This window comes from Podarcis melisellensis (assembly GCF_964234715.1).
Source record: "Podarcis melisellensis genome assembly, chromosome: 7".
In the NCBI taxonomy this organism is placed as follows: domain Eukaryota; kingdom Metazoa; phylum Chordata; class Lepidosauria; order Squamata; family Lacertidae; genus Podarcis; species Podarcis melisellensis.
The window spans coordinates 53,752,488-53,776,474 of NC_138539.1; the positions used below are offsets into that span (position 1 = coordinate 53,752,488).

The window sequence follows — 23,987 nt, forward strand, 5'->3', positions numbered from 1 at the left end:
CCAATATCTATTCCCTTTCATGCGAACAAAGATCTTAGTCTACACAATCTCTATTGAATAAAACATTAATTAGGTGACCACTCCACCCCAGCTCTTTATTTTCAAACTTGAATTAATCTTACAAAGCTGTTCTCTCCCCCCCCCCCATCTCCAAAGCACCTCTGAAATTTAAATGTTGTTCCACCCTTGGGTCATACATTAGTTTGGACGGGTGCTGCTGCTTTTTGGATAAACAATATAATGCAAGATAACAGCAGGGGAGAAGCAGCATGGGTTCAGGGATGAAGCAAAAACAGAGTCCAATAAAAATGATTTTGCATTTCAAAGAGTATTAATAATAAACACGCTACCTCTTCAAATCACAGTTTTGAAAAGCACAGTCAGAAGTCATTAAGTGGAAATTAATTCTATTGAATGGAGAAGAAAAAAAACAGAAAGTCCTTCTCCCCTGAATAGTAATCATTGGTGAATTTGATGAGGGTAGCTACCGGATTTCTGAAGTTCATTTTGACTAGCTCGAAGCAAATGGTATAACTCAGAAAGAGAATGTGAAGAATGGCTCTGATGATGGCCAGTGTCCTTGGTGCTGGCTTCCGCACAATCCTGCACTGCCTTCTGTAACTGCAGCTGTAGGGGAAAGGAGACAGCAGATCCCATGAAGTTGGGAGAAAACCAGGGCCGGAATATTTTTTCACAGATGACCTGTGGAAAGGGAGAGAGAGAAGCAGTAATTCACACACAAGATCTTTTAGTCCCATCCAACTTTAAGGTTAATATCTTCATGCAAAATATATTTTGCTGATGTGACTGGATTATTGTTAAGTCATATAATTTATCTAAGTTCAGTAATAAGTTCTAATTTATTTTTTTTGGCTCTTTGGAAGCAGGAAACCTGCACTCTCTGGTTGATTAAACCAACTGCAAACTATAGTGCACTCTGTCATCTTACTTGCAAAAGGAGTGTATATGCTCTCTCCTGGCATTTAAGGAATGCATGAAGACACAAGGTGTGTTGTGGGGACACACACACACACACACCATCCCTGCCTCCCGTGTTCCCATCCCCATCACCCTCTGATCTTTCCATGTTGAGTGGGAAGTCTCATGAGGAATATTAATTTCCTATTATTTCCTATGACCTATGATTGAGTGCCAGCAAGAATAAAAGAGGACCGACAAAGGCTGTCCATCCCTAGTGACAACAAAGGCTTCTAATTCATTCAGAATGATAGGTAGAAGAGCCCATTTGCTTCCACTCCAAAAAAGCATCCATAGCTGGAGTCACCTGTTCACACACAAGTCCATACATCACTTGATCTCATAGATGACAGCTGGGCTACATGGTACACCTACAATGGGAATGCCACCCTAAGCAGCACTGGCATAATTGTTTAGAATCCTCTTCACTCCCGATCGTTCCCCTATTACTTTGCAAAGGAACACCAGGAAGCCCTCTACCATCTGCACAAACAATGTGGACATCTGGAGCCTCTGAATGTGCAGTTGATATGTGCAAAGGCTTCCATGCAATCCAGAACCACAGTTATGCAGGGTTCTAGGTAGCAATTATGCCTTCACACATGTAGGGTGTGAAGGGTCCATGCATACCATGTAGTGTTGTTCATGTGGGTGCCACTGCTCGGTGTGGGCCCCCTTCTGCGTAGAGCAACACGGGAGCTATGATGTATTGATGCATCGTCCAAAACCGGTTTGAAGTCCACCTTGTGATCATGGTTACATAATATTTTATACGGCCACATATCATGAATCACAATGTGGATGTGGGTGCTACGTAAAATATTGTGATGTGGGGAAAACCGTGAAACTGGTCATTGCTTCTCTCATGATTCCTGCTGCCCCTGTTGCTTTGTACAGTGGTACCTCGGGTTACATACGCTTCAGGTTACATATGCTTCAGGTTACAGACTCCGCTAACCCAGAAATAGTGCGGCAGCAGCAGGAGGCCCCATTAGCTAAAGTGGTGCTTCAGGTTAAGAACAGTTTCAGGTTAAGTACGGACCTCCGGAACGAATTAAGTACTTAACCCGAGGTACCACTGTACTACAAAATAATAGTTGTAACAATATGTTAAAAGTAAGTAAAAATGTATCAGTTTTAGACCCCTAAGTAGTAGCAGTTGCCAGCACATTATTCTGTTCATCTCTACATAGTTACAGTGGTACCTTGGAACTTGAACGGGTTGGCTCCCGAACAAATAAGTTCCTGAACGCTGCAAAGCTGGAAGTGCTTCGGTTTGCAAATGTTTTTCGGAAGCCGAATGTCCGACGCAGCTTCCGCTTGAATGCAGGAAGCTCCTGCAGCCAATCGGAAGCCACCCCTTGGTTTTCGAATGGTTTCAGGAATTAAACAGACTCCTGGAATGGATTAAGTTTGAGAACCAAGGTACTATTGTATATCCTTATTTCCAACATCATGATATATTGTTATATTGTGACACTTAGCAAATGACATATCACAATGCTGAAAACTAGATATTGCCCAGCTTTACTATGATGAGTGAAAGGGACTTAGAAGGACTTGACAAGTGATGCAATGCCATTACAATGTGAGATTTCCCACCCTCCATGCAACACCTTTGGCTACTGTTGGAAGTTAGCTATCTAGACAAAGCAGTGACACTGCATCAATGTGGTATCACTTGATGTTACGGCAGTAAGCAAAATTTGCCATGGGGGTGCCATTTTTGGCAGCAACCCTGTACCAGCCATGGAACGCTGCCACTTTAGATGTCACTCATCTTCACTGAAACACACTCTGCTTGAGGTGATGATGCGGCAAGATGCGAAATTCTGCCTGCGTTGATTACATCTGTGAAAGCTTGTTCATCCATGGAAGCTACTGCTTGGAGCTGCAGTCATCGAGTGGTGTGCATGCATGTGTGAATAAGTCCTTAAGTGACAGTCGCTCGCAGCATCATTTATTTTAAACTTGCACTTTCATGGGTATTTTAAAGTCAAGACATGCATCCAGTAAGGGAGACAAATAAGCCCGTAGCCACTCACTTGGAGGTTGTTATTGGCTCTCTCTGCTCCACATTTTCTGCTCCTCAGGTCACACTTTGAAAAGCAATCAAAAAAATTACAGTCTTCATCGCCCGTGCAGTTCTGCTCAAGGATGTCTCTCATTTTCGGTTCAAAGAAAGCCATGTCTACGTCAATAGCCACCACCTGCAAACCAGAAAAATGCATTCAAGGGTGACAACAGTCCGTGCAAATTGCCACTTTTCTGCTCTCGTTGTTCCTGAGCCCTAAAGACTGCTGATTCAAGCATTCTGAGATGAATGCAAGAGAAAATTAGACATTACAAGTGGAGGAGCTTTCGCTGATTAGCTCTGCAACACCAAGGCTTGAAACAGAATTGCATGAGTAACAGACAGGAGGGGAAGTTCTTCTCGGAGATCCCTGAGAAAATGGCAGCCTTGGAATAAGGTAGGTCAATTCTCCTTCACAAGGGGAGTGGTTTCTGTGATGACATAAATTCTGTTCCATTTGCTCTAGCAAGCTGACCCTTCCCATAGCCCAGCGGTAGTGCACATCCTTTGCATACAGAAGGTCTCAGGTTCAGTCTCTGATATTCCTATTTAAAAGGATCAGAAAGACCTCTCCCTAAGGCCTGGAGTCCTGCTGTCAGTCAGAGGAGACAAAATAAGAAGCTTAGCTCAATGGGCAAATAGCCTGACCTTGTATAAAAGAACTTCCTATGTTCAGGTGACCAAATGGCCCACCCATTGTGTGCAGTTAGATAATTTTAGATGCTGGACTTAGTGGACGTACAGCTACCCCCCTTGAGACAATAATACGGTATTTGCTTCCAATTGTGGTGATTTCTCTCCTTCTCTTGCCCTCTGGCTCCTACTGTTCCATGCTTTACATCTGCTACATTCCTAATACATTAGAGCAAAAACGTTAAAATAAAGCTTGGCAATCATGAAAAAATAAAAATAAAGTCAGCATCTGATCAAGTGCAGAGTTTCATGTTATGAATTCATTCATTTACTGTGGCTGCAGCTATTGTTTGTTTGCCTAGGGGTGTTTGTCTGTGAATCTATTTCCACTGTCCCCATGACAACTACGGGTGGGTTTTTAACTTTCTTTTTCTAGTGCATCTATAGCACAGACCTCATCCTTTTGGTCTTCTGGAGTCACCACCATGCCACCAGGTAAACTTAGAGTTTTGGTCATTTTCAACTTATTAAGATAAAATATTTTCATTCCTTCTATGAAAAAATGAAATTGTTTCATGAACTGCTCCATTACGTCTGTTTTTCAAGTATTTAATCTATTTCTGAGATGCTACATTCTCCATTGTCGGTAGCATCAACTGCTGAGGATTCCCCAAGTCCAGATACTCTCCATCGCTGTGGAGCAACAACAAGAAAACCATTTAAAATCCAAATAAGTAAGCTATTTCCACCCTCTAGATTAGCAAAGGTTTGTGCAGAGATTTTATGTATAGTCCACCTTTCCTCCAAGGAACTCAAAGCAGAATACCCTTTGACCCCATTTTTTATTACCAACCTTGTGAGGGAGATTAGGAAGGAGAAACTGTGAGTGGTCCAGGAATACGCTGTGAGAGCTGAGTGGGAACCTGAATTTAACATCCCCTAGTAAATACATACCCACATCAGTGCTGCTCTTCTGAACTGGGATAATTGTAAAGCAGGGATAAAGGAGAACTCTGGTCCTCCAGATGCTCTTGGACTTGGAACTCCCATCAGCCCCAGCCAGCTTGGCCAATAGTCAGGGATGATGGGAGCTGTAGACTAACAACGTCTAGAGGGCCAAGGGTTCCTCACCTGTTTTAATGCTTTAGAAATGTAGACAACTGCAACTTGCTGAGGTGGGGCTACTGCTGAACTGTGAGCCTCATCAACCCAAGTCTTTTGACAATGTGTGTGTGAGTGTGTGCTTGCAAACAATAGAAGGAATGAGGGCTCTGCTTTGGAGAGACTATGCCAGGTATCAAGGGCCGGGATAGCCATCCTTCACAAAATTGATATTAACATTTTGTTCTGCGCACATCTTTCTTGGTTTTAAAAGGGGAGAAAAAGATTAAAATTTGTCCAGAATACACCACAAACTGCAAATAGATTGAGAAGGTGGGAATCCTTCAGTTCAGCTGGTTGGAGGGGTAGTGGCGATGTTTGTTATGACTTTGTTCTGAGGGTTTCAGGGGGCATACCTGGCACTCAGCCAGCACAGCAAGGTTGCCACAATATCCTGTTGCCCCTCAGCCAGCAGATTTTCAGTATAGGATTACACCCTTAAAGCAAAAGGAGTTGATAATAGTGCTTCTAATGATATTTGCCTGCCAACTTCATGTTCATTCTGTGGATAATGTGAACTGTGAATTCTAGTCTCCAAGCTGTCAGTACAACACTTTCTACAGTGGAAACTCTTTGCACTTGAAAAACAACATTTAAAGTAATGGGGAGTGAGAGAAGAAAAGGCAGCTTTCAAACCCACAGTTGTCTGAGTGACAGGGTGAAAGTACTGAACTTGAAATGGCCCTCTCATTTTCTGAGCAGACCTCAGCTCGAAGCGCTTTTGGAAGACTTATTGGAAAGCTTTAGAAGACTGACACACCCCGGGGCCTTTCGCAAGTTCATGCAGGCAATATCAGAAACATATCTAGTATGTAGCATTCTGCAGCTTGCTCTAACTTCATCGAGCTCCTAATTTTTTAAGTGGGTCCACTGATAAAAAAAATTCCAGCTACTGGGTTTTGTTGGGTGGATTGTTATTAGGCACATAACTGGACCAGATCTTCTTAATGTGCGTGCCCTGCCTTTTATTTTCCGTATGTGAGGTAGCCTGGCTGAAACTCAGCTTTGTACAGGCTGCCGAAGAAAAGAAATAGAATATACCAGCCATTCCATTAGTTTACACACAGAAGACTCATGCTGGCAGACTAGCCAAGCATGGGGCCGCCTCAGGGCCAATTTGTGTGCCAAAAAGCAGTCAACAAAAGACACACACAACAAAGATGCAACAAGGAAGTCATCAGTAGTTTGGTATTAGTCCCAAGAGGCATATCCAGAAATCAAGAGTGATCTCTACATGTTTGCCCTCCAACTGCAAATCCTGATGTATATTAGATTAATGCAAATGGCGAGGCATTGGCACTAGCTGGAATAAGTTATACGTTTTTCATGAGACTGGTTGCTTTCCCACACTATTCTTCAGAACTTTTTTGGCAGCGCTATCAAGCCTAACTTGACCACCACTCATTTCCCTATGAATAAGCTTGAGATGCGACGGCACCAAGGCTGACATTTGCCCTATGACTCGGGGACAGACTCAGACACGGACCTACAAAGCAATGAATCACAGTCTGGGTCCAATCAATAGGACTATACCAGCAACACAACCAGCACAGCATGGAGCAGGAGGCAGTCATTGGCTACCACCACTAACTGGCATCCAGCGAACTAACAGTTCTGACTTGAAGAGGGACATGACAGGGTGGGCAGGCAGGGGGCAGAACTGTCAGCACCATGTAGGCATGGCGTTGGTGAATAGCTAGCAGTTCCCTATGGGTGAAGGATGCTGTTATAATCTGATCAGGTAGAAGACGTCCTCAAACGAATGAAGTGGTGCTATATAGTGGCAGTGCTGAATCTGATTTAACATATGGTAAGCAGAGCTTTTTTAAAAAACAAAATCTCTTTCACTTAATAATTCACACTTTTTTGCTGCTTCCCACCCATTCCCTAGCTTCTAATTATGCACCTGAACAAACACAAAAATAAATTGGAGAGTAAAAACACACCTATGCCTTTAAATCACCACACGCTTAACCTTTGCACAGCACGTTCTAGTGCAAAGTTCTGTGTGCATACTTAATAAATACTGGCTTTGCTGGCAGCAGCCGTGTTAATGAACATACTCTACTTTCACTCTACAGGAGGAAATTAATTTGCTCCAAGTTAAACTGAGAGTATGATTTGAAGAGCCTTCTACAGAAGGCTCCATCTTCACAAAAAATATCAGCTGAGGCCCAGTATTGAATTCGATTTCTATTCACCAAAGGCTCACAATGGATCAAATCAATAACAAAATTTCTCAAAGCATCCTCTGTCCCCAACCTCTATGTTGTATGTCAGCTATAAGCCAGCAGACTTCTAGAAGATGCTCAAGGCAAGTACTTGACTCTCCAAGATATGGAAGTTCTAGCCATTTTGTAGCTAAAACAGCACCAGCTAGATGGAGATATCAGCTTGGGAACCTGGAAATTAGCAGAAGTACACACACACACACAAATCTTCAGGGGGGAAAACACTAAAGAACAGGGAGGGAAAACAAATCAAGTGTGCTCAGTGACCATAGGACACTAAGTCTCTGTTGGGAAAAATAGAGTGGAGGAAGAGAATATCCCGGGAAAGGCTAGGACTCTGAACAGGAATACTTCACACTGCAACATTTTGTTGCAAGTCCCACTTGTTCTATATGTTATTTGATTTTTGGTACATAGCTCGTATGGTCAAAAAACACCTTGTTCTGTTGTTCAGAACATATTGTTGCAAAAGAGGCAGTTTTTCAAGTGCAGGACCCACTTGCAGAAGGCAAGTGATTTCTGACAACAAAATAGGTGATAGATTCATCAAGTCAGTCATTGGCTCACATCCACACCATTCATTTAAATTATATGGCTTTCCTTCAAGAATCCTGGGAACTGTAGTTTATCCTCCCAGAGCTGCAATTCCCAGCACCCTTAAACTACAATTCCCATAGTGTGTGTTTTTTTTGGGGGGGGAGAACCCATGTGCTTTGAATGAATTGTATGAATGTTTCTGAGCAGACAAATTTCCAAGGCCAGTCAACATTTGGGAACACTTGTGCGACACAGGGCTCTGCATATGGGATATCAATGGAGAAGAAGACCTCCTTTGGTTATGAGTTGCATGCTACATGTGCCCAAACCACAGTTATGACATCAAGGTCCTCACTTACCGTCAGATCACTTCGGATGGCGAAGTTTTCCGGCTTGATGTCACAGAGATGAAGCCGGTGAGAAAAGTCATTGTCAAAATGTTTTACCATATCCAGGAAGCTGATGGCAATTTCGGTGATGGCCTTAGCCTTGCTTTGAATTCCAGAAAAGGAAACGCCAACCGCATCTTCCACAGAAAAGAGAGTTTTCTGCCAGGTATGCCCAGCGGTCAAGTACTCCACAGCATAGAAGTGGCCACAGGAGCCAATGACCCTTAGGACATGTTTACTGAAGTCTTGCAGCACACTGAAGTAAATATATTCTTCTTGTTGGAGTAGGGACCACATGCTAGCCAGCTGCGCTTTCCAGTGTGGGCCCCTCCCCTTCGTCCACAAAGGCACCACAGTGTTATTAGGAAGTTCTAGACCCAGAACATTCTTGATCTCCAAAGCAACCATCAGGAGGAGCTCTGCCTCTGGAATACCCTGCGGTTCCATTTCTTCCAGAAAGCCAAGGTGGTGGTAGCTAGAGAAGATTTCATTTTTGGATTTCAGGATCACTGGGCGACCTCTCCAGTCAGCTTGGATGACCTTCTTACCTCTGTCGTAATAAAGGCAGCGCTTGTATATCAACTTCTGTGCCACACATAAGTCTTCGCAAAGGTCTCCTGTCAAGGCTCCTTTTCTATAGTCAAGGCACTGGAGAAACGTGGAAAGAAAGAAAGAATCAATTGACAGCAGAAAGCCACCATTTCCAGTCACATCAAGAGTAGGGGAAGAGGACAAATCCCTGCAGGAGCTTTACATACTCAAGTTCTCCATGACACAGACAAAAGTAACACACAGCAAAGGTGTCAGGAAAGTTTGAGGGAGATGTTTGCCCATGCTTGCTGTTCCATCTTTCCTGCAGATCTGACAGGTCATAAACTCCCTGGAAACTCTTGCTAGCTGTTGTTTCGAGGGTAGCAAGCTCATAAACAGACAGCCCACAAAGGTCAGTAAATTGTATCTCATGTTGTTTAAGCTCTGTACTTTTGCTCTAAGGGTTCCCTCTAGATGGCCTATTTATTCAGCATTCATCCCGATTTGCTTACACAAAGTCTGTGTATATCTGTATATATATATCTGTATATATATCTGAATTTCATTGAGCATTCATTCTGATGGGCTGACATCTGCCCGTTAGCCATTCATTCAACCCAATTTTTTCCAGTGCATTTCCCTGTCACTTTCCTACATGCAGGAAGTCCATTTCTAAAGTTCTAGTATGCACTTGAATCCCTCCCACAAAATACTGTCAGGAGACACCCTAAGTTCAGGTTCCTTTGGATCCTATGCCAAGGGTGAGTTCGGTCTGTACTTTTGGAAACATTTTTCTCCTTCTCTCTGCCACATGTGTAAAGACACATAAAAATGTGCCTCGTTGGTTTGGGCCTGTTGCCTTTGCTGTACACCCAGATGGTGGTTGAGGGTTCAGATAATCATAGAGAGCAATATGAAGCTTGTTGCTTCAAAACACAGACACATCCACTTTTTTTTGCCACACATAAAACTGGCTGCCGGAAAGCCTAAAATTTTACACAATGATTAAAAGCAGTGATAAAGATAAACAGCTGTAAGGCATTATGATACTAGTTTTCTTATGGTGGTGGAGAAACTTGCTATAAAAACATTTTGTGGGACCAACTGAAATGCATGGGGAGTTGTGACCACACAGAATTCAGAGCTACAGTCTGCCTCTGTACATCCTAACATGTGACGACATTAGAGCAATTGTTATCTGCCAAGCTGAAAATATGCAGGGTCTTGTAAAACGAAACAAAAACCACATGCTTGTTGTACAACAAAGCTGGGCAGTCTCTTAATCAAGACCTGCTGGTAAGTCACTTGGTGTCTACTGACAAATGGTATGATGGGACATATTTGTGTGGTTTGCAAATTCTGCAGTTCATGACCAAAGAGACAAAAAAGAAATCAGGACTCTATAGTTATGTGGTCATCTCAAATGCACCAAAATAAATAAACAGGATTTCCCCTGCCAGTCCCTTCCTCCAGCCATAATTGTTTCCATCCCTCTGTTTCTAAGAGTATAAGCAATCTGCATAACTGTGTCCATTCAGACCTTCCAGAAGTGCAGCTGCAAAGTCTATTCCAGGCAGCTCTCTGGAGGAGAAGATGACCGACGAGGGCTAGGGTGGAAGATGAAGAAAATCAGACAGCCAGTTAGTGGCTTGATACCAACTTCTGTGTTAATTTCCCCTCCACACACCCCATTCTTCAGGCCAGGAATTTCCCACAATATATTTTCACATGAGAGAATGTTGGACCCCAGAAAATGCACGCCCCGCGAGGCTCTCTCATATTTCTCCAGCCAGTTCATCCCATTCCCAGGTCTCTGCCAGCTTACATTCTATTGGCTATTGACTCTGCATGCGAGGGATGGAGAGAGCAAAATCTGGAGCAGTTCCAAATGGCACAGATTACTTACAGAATATAAGGGTAGAATCCAGCACAGGGTTCACAAAACATTCTGCCAGTGCAAGGATTTCTGCTTGTGCAATGGAATGCCCCCTGTGCAACCCCTAAATCTGTTCTAGGGGTTCCCCCAACGCTCTGGAGCAGAGGGTGCAGGGCCCTTGCAGGGGCAGGGAGAGGGAATCCCATTGTGCAAGCGGAAATCCTTGTGCTGAAGGGATACAGGAGCTGAATACTGCCCCGTGTTTTTATATTTATCAGATGCCAAGTTGCCTCAGCTCATCGCCAACAATGGCGATGGTGTGTCAGCTTTTATGCCTCGCCACCCCCTTCCACGCACAGCGCATAGAAATGCTGCCTTCACACAAAAGCCTCCCAGATACAAGTTTGGAAGCAAACCCTGCATGCTCCTATGAGAGAGCCAATAAATAGTTCCAACAGTGCTATGGAGGAACTGCTATCAGTTATCTTTAAACTGGTGTTTCCTAACTGGGGGCCATATGGTCCCCTGCCCGCCCACTCCTGATATTCCAAGGGGGCCACAGGTGAAAAACGCATAAGGGGGGGGGGCATGAGACTAGGAGGCCACAGAGGAAAGTGAGAAGAAAACAGAAAAGTGACCGAGAAAAGAAAACAGAGAAGTAGAATGAACAGAGAAACGACCATGCTTCTCAGTGGATGCAGTGCCATGTGCCCTCTGTGGCAACGTCGCATCTGCTTCCTTCTCTCTCCCACTTCCACACCCTACCACTGCACACACTAAGCTGCCCACATCTTGTTTGTCCCAGGCAAGGTGTATGGCTGCAGCAATGTTAGTTATGCGGGTGTGCTGTTTCTTCATGCAAGTACTACTGCGAAAGGAGGTGCATAGCTGCATGCAAGAGTTACTCAGCCTCATGCAGAACCGTCTTAACAAAATGGACAGAGGTGATCTTCAGTTATCCCTCACACAATAGAACCGGATATGGAAAAGCTTGTTTCTGGTCAACAAGCACAAGGGTCCCATTGGTTGAGAAATGCTCAAAAATATATTTTTTAAATGTAATTGTATTTTGTATAAATTATTAAAATTATAAATAAAATGTTCTATTTACAAACAAAACATTTAAGTAGCTACCTTTCTACCGGTAGGGCAGGGGGTGGGCCACAGGAAGGAAAAGAGGTCGGAAGGGAGCTACAGTGAGAAACACCGCTTTATACCATTTCCTGAGTCCTTCTGGGAGCCACGAATAGTAGAGCAGAACTTGTTGCGTGCTCTGCCAAGTTTCTCCCCTGGGTGAAATATTCTTCCTGATAACCAGATCAGTCAGTTATATCTTGAAGAGAACAACACCCACCACCAGTGGTGGCAATGCCCCAAGTTTTCTAAATTTGGGATCAGCCTTGCTACCATCATCACAAAATAGCAAGTAAATGGCTACAATGTGATTGGTTACTTGAATACCAACTTTTGTAAATTAACTGATGTTCCTTTTCCTTGCTTGGGTTGCCCAAATATACTTTTAACTGGCCATCATAATGCTCTGTAGTAGGTTTGTAGCACTTCTTAATCCTGACCTTCAACACCTGTGATATGCATACTTTCAGGACCCAGCCTTTTTTCTTTTTTTAAGATTGTGTATGTGTGTGTTTTAATTGTATTTTGAAACTGAGTTTTAAATCATTGTAGCCCACCTTGGGCATGAGGCTGAAGGGTGGGCAATAAAACCACCATCATAGCGAGTTCCAAAGAGCAAGAATGTGGATTAGATGACCCATGGGGTCCCTTCCAACTCTACAATTCTAAAAGGGGGAGGAAGGCTGAACATAATGTTGCTTGGCACTTCCACAAAACCCTGATGTCCACCAATTCCACCATACCTCCCGCTGTAGCCCTGCATCCCATGCTGTTTTGTGGAGGCCATCAGGGCTGAATTGGCAACAAAATGAGTGTCCAACTTTGGAAGTGCTTTCAAGCAGCACGAAATCCTCACGGGATACAACCCAAAGCAGCTTGTCTTGAACGCCTGGCATGTTGGTTTTATCAAACAGCTGTGAGCTCAGGTATTATTTTCCTTCTTCATCTCCACCTCTCCCCCATCCCCACCCCCGACAATCATTTGAAATGTTATATCCATCCATCATAGCTATGCGTCCCAGCCTTTTTCAGAGAGAAATTTGCATACTTTACTCATCTCCAGAGCCAAGTTCTCCTAAGGTCACGAAAGCCTGTAGCTTAACCAAATGGATGTGAGTACTGCAGCACACGCCATTGTAAAAGCTATCTTACTTACGCCTGCAAAGACTTCTGTGTGCAGAGACTCGAAAAACTGCATTTAAATAGTAGCACTGATTTTGCCTGAAGCCATCCACTAATGCAAGCAGTACGACATGACAGATGGAAGTAAATTCGAGAATATCCGTTTTATAGCCAATCGCTAAAGCAATCCATTTCCCTTTTATATATTTGTAAGAGCTGGTGCTCCCTTGGCATCTCCCCCTGTGGTGTTGCTGGACTACAACTCCCATCATCCCTAACCACTGGCCATGCTGGCTGCGGCTGATGGGAGTTAGTGTCCAACAACATCTGGAGGGCCACAGGTTCCCCAATCCTACTTGCAAAAGAGGGAGCTTCCAGGGAGCCTGCTTATTCGCACAAATTTTCCCTCCCTTTCTAGTGCAATCATCTCGTCACTTTTCTAACTGCAAAACACCCTATAATAAAAGTGATGGGAAATTGCACTGCAAAGGGTGGGATAACTCTCACAAGCTGTGTGGCCTCCATGCAAACATATCAGGATGAATCTCAATAAACATCTAGTGTCAGTCATATAACCACCGTATAAGTTCGATGTGGACATATCAGCATAAATGCTCAATAAACAACTGATCCAAAAGCTTCCCAGCGATTGCAAAGAGTCAGGAGTAAACGACAAAGCTCTCTTAAAGAAATCATGCAACAACTCTGAGGACTAGACTGCAAACACAAGGTTAGTTTCCCGTGGAATAATTGGGAACCAATTAAATTGGTCTGTTAGAATGTAAGACAAATTAGTTCAGGGATAGGGACTCTATGGCCTTCCAGATGTGGTTGGACTCCATCAGCTCCAGCCAGCATGGTCAGGGATGAGAGGGAATTTACTCCAACGACAACTAGAGAGCTACAGGCACCCCCCAACCCCACCAAATTAGTTTATTTGGAGTTAATAGAACTGAACTGGCTTAAATCCTAGAGCAGCACTCTGGCTTATCTGGTTTGTGGATGAGGCTGCAAATAACTTTTCTGCTTCTGGAATCCAGGTTAGGACACAGGCCAAAGGGAATAATGCAGATGTGATTCCCAAAGCTATGTCAGATACCTCCAAATTGTTTTGGAGCTCTAGCAGAGCTCCGGAGGAAATGGAAAATATTCCATATCTCAGAGGTATCCAGCACTGCAGCTGCCTGCCACGGAGAAGGGATAGAAAGAATTCATCCTCTTGCTCTTTCCAAGAAGTTGGCAAGGCTGCAGAAGCACATAATTTGTCTTCGTTTATTATACACAACACAGGAAAATTTATAGTCATCAATAGCTTGCTACCGTAATAGATTATTTAATTTCCATTAGGCTTCCTTTCCCATTTGACAAAAGCCCTTTGCAAATAAAGGAATTTGGCCTGTTATTTAACCCTCTATGCTCATCTTGTAAAGCTGAGAGACAATTCCTTACACAATATTTTGGTCCGAAAATGTTTGTAAGTCACAGCTCAAACACAACACTTCACCTCGACACACAGGTGCTCTGGTTTAATCTGGGTGTAGACTGGGAAGAGAGGGCATTTTATAGGCTGCAGCAGATTTCCAGCAAGAAATTATTTTGCCCCTTGTGCTGTTTATTATATTATATGCTCAGGAAGAATGCACTATGCAGCTGAAAGCTAGGAAAACGTTGGAATAACTTTCCTACTTTCTAGATATGTGTTGTCGCACAGACAAAACAGAGCAAACCTTCCTCCAGCTATCTTAAAATAATAAATCCTCTTATTTTATCAGGGGAAGTTAATGGATATGGACTGCAGATGTTTGAGCTGAGCAGCCTAACGCCCACCTACACAGTTGCCTTGAAAACTCACTAGAAAATACAAATTGCCTCCCCCCCTTTCTGCTTTTACTGCGTTTTATCAGCTAGACCTGGCAGCTGAATGCTCTGTCTTCTTTAATTGACAGTAACTGCTGCCTCAAAGGTGTAAGATGCAGTCACAGTGGCAAATGCTTTGCAAGCAGCAGACGATTCCCTTAATCAGCAGCCTGGCTTGTTTCCCTCACGCACCCCCCCTCCCTCCTCAAAGCACAGGCAAAACTCCATCAGCATGGGCTGCTCGTCTCCTAGTGCTTTTCATGCCAATACTTTCACAAATCTCCAATTCATGACATAAAGGATTCATTGGCTCCCATTAGTCTTTACTCAAAAGCATGATCCTTTATCATCTACGGGCCACCAACCCAGAATTGGCTATATAATCTATTAACTATGGTATGGCACAGTGGAGGTAAGGGAATGGCATGGCACCTTGTGGCATAACATGGTGACAGCATCTTACATGTTTCCCCCGATTTTTTAAAATTAAGCAGTGAATGTGGAACAAGCTATTCCCTAGAACAATTGCTGCCAATAATACTATGCTATTGGCACTACAAAATTATGAAAACGTAACCTAGCAGTTCGAAAGCAAGTCAAAGTGCAAGTAGATAAATAGGTACCGCTCTGGCAGGAAGGTAAACGGCGTTTCCGTGTGCTGCTCTGGTTTGCCAGAAGCGGCTTAGTCATGCTGGCCACATGACCCGGAAGCTGTACACCGGCTCCCTCGGCCAATAAAGCGTGATGAGCGCCGCAACCCCAGAGTCGGCCACGACTGGACCTAATGGTCAGGGGTCCCTTTACCTTTACCTTTAACCCAGCCAAACCAAAGGATTGTATCAAACTAAGCAGACCCACTGGGTGGAATTAAATATCACACTATGGGAGAGCTTCCCAAACTTGGGTCTCCAGCTGTTTTTGGTCTACAATTCCAAAAAAAACCCCACTGGTCCTGCTAGCTAGGGATGATGGGAGTTGTAGTCCAAAAACAGCTGGAGAATCAAGTTTGGGAAACCCTGCACTAAGGCAACTGTTTCCAGGTGAAGCAATCTCCCTTCCCTGCTCTGTGTCCTGTTCTGCAGGTTGTCCCGACCCTCCCAAAGAGATTTTGGGGTGGACAACATGGGTAAAGGTTGCATAGGGAAGGAGGAGTCCTGCTGCCCTGGTGGGACTTGTGCTGGCTTCTGGGAGCACAAGACTTCAGTTCAATGCAGCTCACTAAAATTAATGAACCTAATTTACCCGTGTCCATTAATCTCAAGGGGTCTGATCTAAACAGGGCTAACACTGGATATAACCCAAAGTATTTTTATATCCGATTTATTTCAATGGGATTTATAAGTGCTTAACTCTGGGCCAAGCTACACATTATGTTGATTGTGTCAATGCAATTAACACGATCCTATTAATCGCTTCATTATAGTTCCTCTTGCCTAACATGGCCTAACACAGCCCATCTTGCCATCCTCAGACATTTTGCAGCATCCAGAACCAAATTCCAGGCTTCCTTCAAGGGCAGCCCCATGTAGAGTGAATTGCAGCAATCTATCTGAAGGGGGGGAATGACTAACAAAGCGATCCTATACATATCTAGAAGCAAGTCCTCTTGAGTGCAACTGGACTTACTACAAATGGAATAATGCAACTGAATCGTAAGGTATGAATGTCTGAGGTTAGGTCTGATTTTTCCAGGAACAAGTACAATTGGAGACTCAGATACCATTGGCAGAAAGCAGTCCTGAACTCGGCTGTCTCATGCACATGCATAAGCAAGGATGGATCCAAGAAAAATCCAAGAGAAAATTTTGTTGCATTAGTTTTATTGGAAAGGTGGGGATTATTTCCCCCCCACATACTTTTCTCCAACATTTGGTACATAGTTGATGTACCAAATGGTTGGCTGCACAGAAAGTTCATGTATCTCAGTCTCTACCAAAATTCATAGCTCCTTTGAAAACTGAGTGTGCCATTTTAATTGTGAGAGACACCTTTAATGCAGACCACCTTGATAAAGGAACAGATTTTAGATAATGTGTGCCCTTGTATCGTTTCGTGTCTCACCACTTCCGGATTGCATTTATACATTCAATTCTTGGTACTTGACACACAACGGATAGGTTTATAAAAAGCACTTCTGAATGTCAATAGAATACTGCAGTTTGAAGCACATCTTCAGAGAAAGTCACACTGAACTAAGTTTGACTTACTTCTTAGTAGAAATGCATGGGATTACACTGTTAGTATTACAACATCTAACAAAATTAATAAAGTTTATTTAGATGTATAGGTGTATATAGGATTTTTGTTTTTGTTTTACATTCACGTTATGCCTGCCAATTGCATATAATTCAGGAGTTCTGGATTTTCTGGCAGCATGTGGAGACGTCCTCCTTCCCCACCACTGAGTTGTAACAATCAGCTCCTAACATCTGGAACCAAGTTATTCTCAAGCAAAAATCATGAAAAACTCCAGGCACCTCTCATTTTACAAATTAAGCACTTGTATCCACAGTAAGTATCCACAGTGCTCAAAATTCTTGCAAAAATATTAGGCTTTCCACCCACTTTTTTTTAATTATTAATCCCCCTCATGGTCTTTTATCCATCCACACTCCTGTTTCACTCTTAGTCTTCTGTTAAATCAATGCCTACAGCTTATCCCATGATCACTTATTCAGAAGTGAAGTCCTACTAAGTTCAATTGGCCTTGAGCTCCATCTTTTCCCCGAGCAATAGAGAAGTGGCATGATGTAGCGGATAGAGTGTTGGACTATAAACATAGGAAGCTGCTTTATACCAGATTGAATCATTGCTCCATTTAGTTCCATATTGTCTATTTGGAACTGCTCTCAGTGGTTTCAGGGCTCATTCTTAGTCTCACCTGGAGATTGAACCTTGGACCTTCTGGATACAAAGCAGTTGCTCTGCCACTGAGCTGCGCCCCTTCCCCGAGAGACAGGCAGGTTCATATTTCTATTAAACTAGGATGTTTAAGCATAAAACTGTCTAATCTGCCTTGCTGGGTTAATGCAAGGATAAAAAAGAGAGCAGAGAACCACACAAGCCATCTTGGAAGACAGGAAATAAATGCCGCAAAGCAATCTATAAGGCACATGGGTCAGAACATCCAGAAAATGTCATGGGGGAATGTTTAATTCTGACATCTTTGATCCAACCTGGCCTTTTGCTGCTGCTGCCCACCAGGACTCAACCTCCTTCCCATGAGGTCTACTAGCCCGCCTGGCTCTGAAATAGGATTCATCCAGAGGTGGGATCTGTCCGCACAGGTGCATCTACAGGCTCAGCCACCCCTATTTTGTCTGAGATTTCCTCTGCTTGCCCCATGATTTTGAGGCACAGGTCCGAGAGGGCCATTTCACGTCCTGCCGCTTTTTCTGGGAAAACCTGCCATTCAGTGCTGAATTGGAACAAATTGGTTCTCTGCTAGTTGACGTTTGTTCCAAATCTTGGACCAGAAAAGAAGTGTGGCCGAGCCTTATGTCGTTTTCGGCAGTGGAGTCAATGAAGGTTGGTCAGTTTGGGTCAAGGAGGCCCTGCCCCAGCCACCCAGGTCTGCCCTCACCTGCCTGCCTTCTTAGTTAGCAACCAGTCCAGGGAGTGGTCCTGCCTGTCAGCTTCCTCTCCCTCCTGAGTAGAATTCAGCAGGGAGAAGGATAGGGGCAAACCGAGAACTGCCTCTGCCACTATGCCTATGGTGGGATTCCTTGCCTTCCTCTCCACCACGCTCACCAGCCTGCCGGCTTCCTGGCCTCAGATAGTAAGGCATTGCTGCCGGTAGGGCGGGTGCTGTCATGAGGCCAACGAGGCAGCGCCCAGGGCGCACACTTTAGAGGGGCACATTTTTATACAGATCAGTTTTTGTTCTATCCAAGGGTGCCAACTTGAATAAAATGTTGAGGAGGGAAGCAGGTAAGCCCTGCACAATTGGGCAATTGTAGTTAGTCCCCCCCCCCGGTGTGTGCTTTGTCTGTGCAAGTAGTTGGGCTCGCCTAGGGCGCAAAACAGCCTGGCCCCGACTACGGGTCTCTCCTGCTCGGTCTGAAGGGGGCTCTCCTGGACTTCGCCCTCGGGCCACCCTCCCCTTCTCCCCTCCGCAGCCGCCCCCGGCCACCTACCAGCCTGGCCAGGATCCTGTGGCTCTGCTCGTCGGTGCAGCGCCCGGAGAGGAGGACGCCGCCGTGCGCTAAGAAGAAGAAGACGCCCCCTGCCGCCCCGCACGCAGCCCAGAAGAGGCAGAAGGCGGCGGAGCAGCGCCTGCCCAGCCTGGCTCTCAGCAGGCGCTTCAAGGCGGGCATGCCTTGCACACTCCGCCCGCCCGCCCGTCCGGGCTGCTGCTGCTGCTGCAGGGGATTCCCGCCTTAGCCCGTGCAGCAGACAGGAGAGTCCCGGCGATCCATCAGCGACGCTTGCGCGCCCCGGGCTGCCTCCCCGCTTCCTGCGAAGTCTCCAGCGCGACCTGACCGCCCGCCCGGCTTGCAACGTGCAGCCAAGAGCCAAGCGCACGGGCGGAGCGCGGCGGGCGCGTCTGGTGGCGGGCGCCTCCCGCGGCGCGCATCTGACCTCCGGGGAAGCCGCGCTCCTCGCCTGGTTCCCAGCGCGCCGCCTCGCAGTCGCCCGCGGCCACCAGTCGTCGTCGGCGCAGCAGCAGCAGCCGCGCTGCCTTTCGAGGGGAAGCCACGTAGGTCCGCCTCCCTTTTGTCTGCCGCGTCCCTCGGACAGGAGCTGCACGGCTCCCCTCCTGGCCCGCCCGCCCGGCAAACTTTCGCCGACGCGGAGGAAGCCCGCCAGGAGGGAGAGGCAGACAGAGCGCGCTTCCTCCCGCAGCGCTGTTCCTTTCAAAATCGAGATGGTTGATGGACACTTTGAAAGAGGCGACTCCGGAATGCTCTCCTTTTCGAAGGCGCACATGCAAGTCGGTCCTATTCAGTTATTCCTTGGGGACTCTGACGCCCCGATATGCTTTCCGTTATAAGCTATATTTTAGTAGTATATATTAATTTACTTACATATCCAAATGAGATGGGCGTCGTAAATTAAATGAAAAGCCATATTACAAAGACAAGGATACAAAGGAGCCAATCCTTCAGAACCCCCCCCCCAATAAAAGATTTGAGGGGACTTGGACCCCCCCCCTCCGAAATGGATGGGCATTGCTATTTAAAGGTGTGCTTGTGCGGAATCACGTGATCGATTATGCAGGGCGGGGCATACCTCCCCCCCCATATTTAATTCAAGTTGGCACCCCTGCAAGGCTATAACTCTACCTCCCTCTTGCCCTTCTATGGTCCTCCTTCACTTTTATCTCCTTCCTTGACTTGATGACCCTTGTTGTCCCTCCCAGCTCTACAATTCCATGACTCCTTCCTTCCTGCCACTCTCCCTTCTCCTCCATGATCTGATCTTAATTAATTTCCTATCTTAACACCTGCAAACCATAGATGGTTGCAAGCTTGTCAGTATAATTTGTCCTTTATGGGGAAGAAATGCTGGCATTGCTGTACTGTATCTTGTTCAAACAAGCCAAAGGGCATATTAGGCTGTCTTCACAAATGAGAGGTTTTGAGAAGGTTATCAAAGTGCGGGGGGGGGGGGGAGTTGCCGAAAGAATTTCAAATTCATTGTACATCCTATAGAGCCAATGTAAGTTTTCCCCTTGAATTATAAGCTTGGGAAATGAAAAGGGCAACAACAGCCTTGGAATTACAGAAGCATAAACTGATAATCCCAGAATATTGCGATTGGTTGCATACATGGCAACCATGCCGGCTCACTACTATCAATATCACTTATTCTACAGATATTCTCTGGCCACAGTATCCAGGATACTACTGCTGGCATGCTGCTGTTACTAGTGCAACATCCAATCTGAATGCAAAGGAGGTGACACGTCAAATAGGTCACATAGACAGCTCCTGGTCAACAAAATTCCATTAATTGTAACACATTTACTTACATACTTACATACAGTTACTCAGAAGTATGTCCTCCTATATTCAACGAGGCTTACTCTCATGTAACTGTGGGTAAAATTCAGAGATTTACACTCTTCCCTCCCTCCCAAGAGCTTGGAGTAGCTTACATAGGAACAGCCTACAGAATCACACTTCCTTAGTATCAGTAGATCACTGTGCCTTCCAGTCATGCTCTGAACTTTCATCTTTATGGAGTTATTTAGGTGTTAATCCCCATTCCAGTGACAGCAAGCACCATCCAGCTATGGCTGAGTACAAGCCATACATGTACACAGCGCTCCTGACAACATCCCTGTAGAGTAGCACACTGTGGGCTATACTCATATTACAAATTAAGGAGTGGCTGAATCTAAAAGGTGGTGGATTGTCTTAAGATTCTCCTACATCTTACCTGAGTACTATTCTAGCTCAGGGACCTTTTCTATTTTAAATAGCACCTTATTCCATTTTGCACTGAAGATAAGCAAGATCAGATTTCTCCAGTCTGGGGCCCTCCAGGTGTTTGGGACTACAACTTACATCAGTCTCAGCCAGGCTGTGCAAGCTTTTCTAACTAAAACATGCAGGAAGGCAGCAGAGAATAAACCCAATGAGACATATGTGGCATCACATTTAGACACCCACTAAACAGAAGAGCTCTTTTGCCATTAAAAAAGATGGGTGTCTGTGAATGCAGACAAATCTTGCTTTGTTCCTTGCAGGGACATTGCAGTTCCTTTGCTACAGGGATGGAACTACTAGAACCAAAGCATTGTGACCTCCCTGAAACATCCCTTACAAAAGGATGCAAGAGCTGGATTTCATATAGGCATTTAAAAGGCCTGAGATGGTGGAGGGCAGCAAGGCAGCAAGAAGATTAAACATGCTACCCATGAGATGTATAAGATCTAAAGCTTTCTTGAGGCTGGCAGGAGGAATGGAAGTGAGAGGCGAAAACAAAAGCTCTACTATTCTCTCACAAGAAGCCCTAGAGGCTGAAACATTATCACAAACCACTTCACTCTCACCCCCCTACCTTCAGTCTAGAGGTCTTTTATGAACCTCTTCACACTCTTTCGTTCATTGTTCCCATCTGCAGCCTGCATACTTACTTGACACCTTAAATCCAGCCACCTTGATAATTATATATTAAAGTCCATACTAAATCCAAAAATTTGCATTGGCAAAATTGGTGAGCCGCTAAGGTCTGAGAGCTATAAAACAGAAGGTTTTAGTTCTGCTAGGAGTTTAAGAGATTGGGGTTTCATTCATTGATTTGTTTAAATAATAGGTCTATTGCCTGTAGCTTTATTAAACAGCCCATTGACTGACTTGGTTTCACTGCCACCTCAGATGTTGCAGCCATAAAGTCGTTAGGTTAAAAGAATTGTATTTTTTTTTTCAATTGGAAAGTGATATGTAAACATTTTAAATAAGGAAATATAGATTAATAATCAACCAAAAAGCCACATCAGACTTCATAGCTGAATCCTCAATCCCGATCAGATGATTCAAGCAATGGAGTTATATCACCCCCTACAGAGCACGTGGTAGTCAAGGTGGCAGACTACCCTTCAGACACTGTTGGATTACAATTCCCATTGTCCCTGGCTACCAGCCATGCTGCCTGAGGCTGATGGAAGGTGTAGTCCAAAACATCTGAAAGGCACCACATTGACAATTCTTGCTATAGAGGAAGACAATGGAAAACAACTGTATTTGGTAAGGTGGAGGATCTTCTACATATTAAATGGTATGCCAGTGCTACAGCTAGGTGGGGGGCTAGCCAGGTTTTTTGCCCAATGAAGCCATTGAGAAACCCAGCCTGTGTGTGTATGCAAATGTGCATGCGCGCCAAACTGGGTCTTTGACCCTGCTGAAATAAAGCCTAGCTTCGCCCCTGACACACTGCTTACACGCAGGAATAGACAGGTAGTATATCAGGATCTGCTTGTAGATCTCTAGCTGATTTGCAGTAGATCACCAAGCTTTCCTCACTTCCAACAAGAGCAGCAGCAACAAGCTTTTGCATCTCCACCTTCTTAATTAGGCGGTGAGATTAGGAAAACAAATGGCTGTGGGAACTAAAATGGATTTTTTCTGTGTTCTGGTACTGAATACAAACTGGGAACTATTTGTTCTAGTCACAGGAACATCACAGATTTTGTTATTTATAACACCTATGTATTTTATGCATTCTTACATTTTCACCCAACCGCTTCTCCAATGAGCTCCAGAAAGCATATCTGTGTGCCTTCCCACCCCCATACTATGAGGAAGGCTGAGATGGGAGAGACACTCAGCAAGACTTTAAGTAATAATCTGAAGGCAGGTTTCCCTGTTCCTAGACCAACTTATTTAGCACTACACCACACTGACTTTAATGCTGTCCTGGGGTTTTCTTGTGCGTTATGTGCTCATTTATTTATCGATATTAAAATGTGAGCGCAATTAAATAAAATAAACCCAAGTCTAAACAAACAGCACAACAGAATTGATGGCATCAGCTGATGTGCAATTAAGCGGGTAACCAAAGGAAACGAGTGTGGTCACAGCTCCTTGCACATGAATTGGGCTCCAAGCTACCAGACAATATGGTTGATCCTGAAATAAAGGTTGACTGATGGAATGAAGGTCAGGAGTGAGATTTCTCCACAGGCCACTGCTTGGAAACCCATTCTGGTGTGAGTCCATAATACCAAGCCAGAACATAACACAGTAGTCTATGAAGGTGCTGTCAAACAAGTACTGTAAAGGAAAGCATTCTGTATATCAATGGTTGGGAAGGGGGGTGGGGTAGGAATAGTTCTACCCCTGCTGACTTAAAAAAAAACAAACCCACTGCACAACCCACACTGCCCATGCTCATCCTGCAATCACACCCATTTGCAGTGTTGAGGCTAGGCTGAGCTGAGGAACATTGTCTGTTTTGGTTTCACGTATGGCCAGCTTCACAATATCCAAAAGCTCACACTTTTGGAGCTTATTCATTCAGGCTGCTAAACTGAATCCATAAGACACAATGACCCAACGTAGCTTAGACATACTTTGGCTCACTGTCTTGAGTAACCCCAAGGCCCATGCTCAAATGGAATTCTTTGTGCCAGTCACCTGAACACCACAGACTATTTACAGAATTAATGAGAGCTGAGTCCATAATACCCAGGGGCTCTTTTACATCTTGTCAGCATTTGTTAGTTGTATATAAATAAACCAGAGGCTTAAGGTAGTTGAGAGGATGGGTGTTAATATAAACATACACTGAGGCTCATTCCATTTCTTGAGCCAGAATTCTTCAATATTACTGTTTGGCTCTCTATTTTGCCCTTTCTTCCACAGTGACAGATGCTGCATTTTGAACTGAGTGCACATTACAAAATGGACTGCATTAGCACAAAACCTAAAATGCAGAAAGCTCTCTGGCAAAGGAGATGACCTGGGAAAGCAAGCTTGTCCCATCTGCCATCCTGATAGCAGGACTCTTATATCTAG

At 44.6% G+C, this 23,987-nt stretch overlaps 1 protein-coding gene across 1 annotated transcript; it reads right to left on the reverse strand.

Moving 5' to 3' along the window:
- Nucleotides 1-74: 74 nt before the first annotated feature.
- DIPK1C (divergent protein kinase domain 1C) lies at nucleotides 75-19,065 on the reverse strand. The gene is made up of 4 exons (XM_081918382.1): nucleotides 18,660-19,065; nucleotides 7,974-8,651; nucleotides 3,024-3,188; nucleotides 75-702 (listed from the first exon to the last, which is right to left on the reverse strand). The coding sequence occupies exons 1-4, from the start codon at nucleotides 18,837-18,839 to the stop codon at nucleotides 460-462; spliced, it is 1,266 nt and encodes a 421-aa protein (XP_081774508.1). The 5' UTR covers nucleotides 18,840-19,065; the 3' UTR covers nucleotides 75-459.
- Nucleotides 19,066-23,987: the final 4,922 nt, after the last annotated feature.

Coding starts and splice junctions, on each gene's coding strand:
- DIPK1C (XM_081918382.1), bottom strand. CDS start 18,839: ATGCCCGCCTTGAAGCGCCTGCTGAGAGCCAGGCTGGGCAGGCGCTGC. Junction 8,652..18,659: donor ACAGGATCCTGGCCAGGCTG/GTAGGTGGCCGG, acceptor ACGTTTCTCCAG/TGCCTTGACTATAGAAAAGG. Junction 703..3,023: donor GAGCCAATAACAACCTCCAA/GTGAGTGGCTAC, acceptor CCCTTTCCACAG/GTCATCTGTGAAAAAATATT.